The sequence below is a fragment of the Lottia gigantea genome (assembly GCF_000327385.1).
Source record: "Lottia gigantea unplaced genomic scaffold LOTGIsca_336, whole genome shotgun sequence".
In the NCBI taxonomy this organism is placed as follows: Eukaryota; Metazoa; Mollusca; class Gastropoda; family Lottiidae; genus Lottia; species Lottia gigantea.
In genome coordinates, this window is record NW_008709132.1 from 39,488 (window position 1) to 45,842 (window position 6,355).

At 29.3% G+C, this 6,355-nt stretch overlaps 1 protein-coding gene across 1 annotated transcript in view; it reads left to right on the forward strand.

Annotated features, from left to right (window-relative positions):
- Window positions 1-338: 338 nt before the first annotated feature.
- LOTGIDRAFT_239571 (hypothetical protein) overlaps window positions 339-6,355 on the forward strand; it is a gene marked incomplete at both ends in the record, with an annotated part of 13,018 nt that continues 7,001 nt past the window's right edge. The window contains 7 exons of the mRNA XM_009058371.1: window positions 339-358; window positions 1,685-1,742; window positions 2,168-2,241; window positions 3,475-3,559; window positions 3,895-3,975; window positions 4,229-4,366; window positions 5,631-5,687. Coding sequence (XP_009056619.1) covers window positions 339-358; window positions 1,685-1,742; window positions 2,168-2,241; window positions 3,475-3,559; window positions 3,895-3,975; window positions 4,229-4,366; window positions 5,631-5,687 — 513 coding nt within the window. The remainder of the gene's footprint in view (window positions 359-1,684; window positions 1,743-2,167; window positions 2,242-3,474; window positions 3,560-3,894; window positions 3,976-4,228; window positions 4,367-5,630; window positions 5,688-6,355) is intronic.

Consider the following 6,355-nt stretch of genomic DNA (forward strand, 5'->3'; position numbering starts at 1 on the left):
AATTCAATCGATCTTGAAAGGTGTAATATGAACATAATATTTATCCTAATGTTATTTATTTGTTATAAGGTTTAAATTCAGTTATAAAATATAGATTTAGACGTCTACCTTTTTACATTTTATACAGCTAACAATAACAAGTATAGGTGGTTTAATATATTTTAGTTAAAGGGAGATAACTACAATTTATATATTTCTTCTCAAGAGACAAAGTGAAACAATTTTTTAAGAGAAAGTCAAGACAAAGTGCAGTCATTATGTAGTCTTGGTAGTCCAGTCATTTTTTACAATTTGAATTTACTTAACAACTGGATGATAGGGACTGATACAAATCCAGCATGGCGGGCTCCAGTGAAAGGTATTTTGTAAACAACTGTTTTATTTGCTTTTATCAAACTCTGTATGGATATTTTCAAATTAAAGTTTATTATATAAATTTTCTCGATCCTTGTCAATTAGAAAGTGATTTTCTGTCTAGGCCTATTCACTGTGTTTTTGTGCTAGCCTAGCGACCTCATGATTTGATTGACAACATTCATAACTGACTTCGTAAAGTCGTTGTGTTAAAGCAAATTTCCCAATTTTGAATTAATTAAAATATCATATTTAAAAAAGTTGTGATCTTCCAATGCTCATAAAAATAATTAAATATAGGGATCTACCAACGAACTCGGTAGTGACAGGTTGTCAACTTGGTTGTTAGTTTGAATTGAGCTACCTGTCAACCTCCGGTCCCCTGACTTTATTCTTGAATTCTTTCCCCTGTCAGTGATGCAGGTAAGAGGGGCTGACATGGAAAAAGCGTCTGGTCGTTCGGATGGGACAATAAACCGAGACCTCGTGTGCTACAGGCTGTGCACGTTAAAGATCCCTTGACAGTTAGAAATCGAAAAAGAGCAGGCTAATGCTGCTGTCCTGGCAAAATTTCCCTCATTGCACCCTGCATGGCAATGCCCGTCTTCATTAGCCCACATGGTGCAGAAAAATAGGACGTAAAACTCTATTCATTCATTTCATTTCATTTTTTTATTTTTGAATTCAACTCTGATGGTTCTTATCAATAAACAGTATTTATTTTATTCACCTGTTGTTAATTAATTGAAAGGTAATCACTATTGTCTTCCCTTTATAAGTAACTAGCACTCACTATGAGTGATCTTTCTTATTGAAATGTATTCACCTTGTTTTTTTAATCACTGTTATATGTTCTCTTTTTCTTGCATTGCTCTGTCATTTTGTCCCATTGCTGGATAAAGACTAAAAGACTTTGTCCCATTGCAAGTTATTTATTAAAGTAATATTTATCAATATACATCATATAATTGTATCCAGTTATTTCACTGAAGTCAACAACCAAATCAAATTAAAAACACAAACTCAAGAATTGAAAGAAGTATTATTCTTATTGGACTCAGTCTATTGGACAACTCAGATTTAATACCAACTCATGTGCTGAGAGTAAACTGAACAAATACTGAATATTGAATGGACATAGTTTTTTTGTGGAAGAGATTAGGGGGAAGGCACTGATACAGGGTTAAAGTATTGTTTACAACTATTGTAGTGTTATATTTGAGTAAACTAGTGATTTTGAAAGGTAGACCAGTAAATATTTTTATGATTGGATTAGGGTTAATGTTTTTATATTATAAGTGTTTTATAACATATTATTATTTTTCTCTAGTTTCAGTAATAGAGCGTTATGGCAGTTTATAACAGGATCTGGTATATTACGTCCAAGGGTTGGTTGATAACTTTTATAATTCTTACAGTAGAATCTGGATTCTTATTGTTCTATTAAAAACAATCAGAGAATTGTAAGATAAGAGACTATATAATATTTATATTAGATATTTAGATATAAATAAGTCTTCAATTTATAACTGAAAGGCTCGTATGAAATTTGAATGTTGAAAGTCATCAACATTGACTTAAACATAAACACAAGTTTTTGAGAGTTCAAATTTTGTCACTTCCTGGTATATGAATTAATTCTTTTTAAAGATCCAAACATCACCAATATTTTGTATAATTTATCTATTGTGAAATATTTTCACTTCAAAGAGTAAAGTATGTTTTGTATTCTGTTTCAATATTTCTATGATTATTTATGATTATTTATGATTATTTATGATTATTTATGATTATTTATTTATATAAATTAAAGGAGCTGATAACTCTAGAGCTGACCAAGGCCAAGACAAAAATATTAAATGGTTTACTCAACTATCATAAACAGAAGTATGTACAATTTACTGACTTTTCTTCTTATCTTGCTTATCTTAAAACAAATTAAACTGGCTATAAAATTTGATTGGAAGTTAATTAGACATTTGCTTCTAAACTTTTTGGTTTGATTCAAGGAGATATCTTAGGATTTTGAAGAGAATTTTGCCTATTTTAGACAAATATTGTCTCAACTCTGGCATTCTTTCCTTCATTGCACACATAATATTTTCTTCCATCTGGGAAAATAAACCGAGACTCAGTTTCTTACATATAACAAAAACACAAGACAATATTATGCAATATGTGCTCCTCGCTTCTATATGTCGTTCAAATCTTATACAGTTTCTTACAGACTGTGGCCATTAAAGATCCCAGCACATTTGGATATTGTAAATACTGCCCTAACCCTGGCAAAATTTCCTTTGTGAATGGTACTTGTCTGTCCTGATTAGCCTAACCAGGTGCAGTAAAGTTTCCTTTGTGAATGGTACTTGTCTGTCCTGATTAGCCTAAACAGGTGCAGTAAAGTTTCCTTTGTGAATGGTACTTGTCTGTCCTCATTAGCCTAAACAGGTGCAGTAAAGTTTCCTTTGTGAATGGTACTTGTCTTTAGCCTAAACAGGTGCAGTAAAGTTTCCTTTGTGAATGGTACTTGTCTGTCCTCATTAGCCTAAACAGGTGCAGTAAAGTTTCCTTTGTGAATGGTACTTGTCTGTCCTGATTAGCCTAAACAGGTGCAGTAAAGTTTCCTTTGTGAATGGTACTTGTCTGTCCTCATTAGCCTAAACAGGTGCAGTAAAGTTTCCTTTGTGAATGGTACTTGTCTGTCCTGATTAGCCTAAACAGGTGCAGTAAAGTTTCCTTTGTGAATGGTACTTGTCTGTCCTGATTAGCCTAAACAGGTGCAGTAAAGTTTCCTTTGTGAATGGTACTTGTCTGTCCTCATTAGCCTAAACAGGTGCATTAAAGTTTCCTTTGTGAATGGTACTTGTCTGTCCTGATTAGCCTAAACAGGTGCAGTAAAGTTTCCTTTGTGAATGGTACTTGTCTGTCCTGATTAGCCTAAACAGGTGCAGTAAAGTTTCCTTTGTGAATGGTACTTGTCTGTCCTCATTAGCCTAAACAGGTGCATTAAAGTTTCCTTTGTGAATGGTACTTGTCTGTCCTGATTAGCCTAAACAGGTGCATTAAAGTAAAATGTAAGATGTAAAACTCCATGTCATTTCATTTTAAAACTTATTGTAGGACACCAAGTGGAGAGCAGTTAAAAAAAGATAAAAATATCACTGGATTACAGCTAGAATTTACACTGAAACTCAGCAAATTTCTTGTAAGTAAACTTCTTCAATAAATTCACACATTTTCATATTTCAATCAGAGTTCATTTGATAGTCAGCCCCAAGAAAGAGAAAAAAAAGAAAAGAAATAACCATAGGATAATAAATTAGATTAACAATGATCTTGTCTACCATCTGATCCTTTGTAAATTGTAACAGTTACTTAGTTTTATTGGGATTGCAAGAAGCACAGACATCTGACTGAAAATTGGAATGGTACAAGTTGATGCTATTAGTGTCCCTGATATAAAATTGAGAAAACCTTGTTACCATTCGTTTTATTGTAATTTCATCCTACTTTGTTTGATTTCTGATTTATTTTTAACAGGATTTGGATGAAGTTGAAAGTTATTCATTATTTTGTTCCTTTCTGGTCAATGAGTTTCGTGGTTCCAAGAAAAATCTACAGGTTAGTTATAAAACTAGGATTAATTTGATGGTTTGTACAAGGTTTAGAAGATATTGGATATTGTGATTTAAGTGTTTTCTTTACTAACTAATGGAACTCAACTTCAGCTCACTGTGGAATATTTTTTTTTTAACAATATTTTTTAAATATATTTCAGCTCACTGTAATTTTGATATAATATATTTTTATGATGATATATTTCAGCTCACTGTGTAATTTTGATATAATATATTTTTATGATGATATATTTCAGCAATTATTAAGTCAAGATCGTCATGTCCAAGGTTTGATATTAAAGATAAGAGATTATTATTATACAGAAAGATTGTATGGGTTGAGATGTCTACATCATATATTTAATTACTGGCCTGTAGCTGAACATCCTTATAGAGTAGGTTGGCTTTTACTGTCTTTGCAAATTTACCAATATCATGTATTGCTAACTGTTTTTTTATTATGAGAATTAAAATATCAGCCTCAAATCATCTAATAACAGTAATCCTATACCAAGTTTATTATATTGTTGAAATGTTATTGATATTATACTCAAATCATCTAATAACAGTAATCCTATACCAAGTTTATTATATTGTTAAAATGTTATTGATATTATACTCATATCATCTAATAACAGTAATCCTATACCAAGTTTATTATATTGTTGAAATGTTATTTATATTATACTCAAATCATCTAATAACAGTAATCTTATACCAAGTTTATTATATTGTTGAAATGGTATTGATGTTATACTCAAATCATCTAATAACAGTAATCCTATGCCAAGTTTATTATATTGTTGAAATGTTATTGATGTTATACTCAAATCATCTAATAACAGTAATCCTATACCAAGTTTATTATATTGTTGAAATGTTATTTATATTATACTCAAATCATCTAATAACAGTAATCTTATACCAAGTTTATTATATTGTTGAAATGTTATTGATGTTATACTCAAATCATCTAATAACAGTAATCCTATGCCAAGTTTATTATATTGTTGAAATGTTATTGATGTTATACTCAAATCATCTAATAACAGTAATCCTATACCAAGTTTATTATATTGTTGAAATGTTATTGATATTATACTCAAATCATCTAATAACAGTAATCTTATACCAAGTTTATTATATTGTTGAAATGTTATTGATATTATACTCAAATCATCTAATAACAGTAATACTATACCAAGTTTATTATATTGTTGAAATGTTATTGATGTTATACTCAAATCATCTAATAACAGTAATCTTATACCAAGTTTATTATATTGTTGAAATGTTATTGATATTATACTCAAATCATCTAATAACAGTAATACTATACCAAGTTTATTATATTGTTGAAATGTTATTGATGTTATACTCAAATCATCTAATAACAGTAATCTTATACCAAGTTTATTATATTGTTGAAATGTTATTGATATTATACTCAAATCATCTAATAACAGTAATCCTATACCAAGTTTATTATATTGTTGAAATGTTATTGATGTTATACTCAAATCATCTAATAACAGTAATCCTATACCAAGTTTATTATATTGTTGAAATGTTATTGATGTTATACTCAAATCATCTAATAACAGTAATCCTATACCAAGTTTATTATATTGTTGAAAAGTTATTGATGTCCAATTACAGGAATCTTATGCTGAGTTTTTAGACAGTTTGTTAGAAAATAAACAACTTTTAACAAAGGTGGGTTTCATTTTATCTCATCTAACACAAAAAAATAATAAACAGGATTTTTAATGATTTTGATTCTTGCTAGACAAAATGGATATGTGAAGAGCGTCTAGATTGGACAATAAATCAAGGCCCTGTGTGCTACAGACTGTTCACATTAAAATACATCAACAGATTGAAACAGAAAAAGAGTAAAAATTTCCCTCATTGCACACTGCATTGCCTGTAATCATAAGCCCGTTATTCATTTCATTTCTGTCCCTTGTTAGTGCCCTAAGAAAAGAAAAAAATTTAATTTTTTGATTTTATTAATGATTTTTGTGATATTTAAATGATATTTAAATGATATTTGTGATATTTGAATGATTTTTGTGATATTTGAATGATATTTAAATGATATTTGTGATGTTTGAAAGATATTTGAATGATATTTGTGATATTTGAATGATATTTGTGATATTTGAATGATATTTGAATGATATTTGAATGGTATTTGTGATGTTTGAAAGATATTTGAATGATATTTAAATGATATTTGTGATATTTGAATGATATTTGTGATGTTTGAATGATATTTGTGATGTTTGAATGATATTTGTGATATTTGAATGATATTTGTGATGTTTGAATGATATTTGTGATATTTGAATATTTGTGATATTTGAATGATATTTGAATGG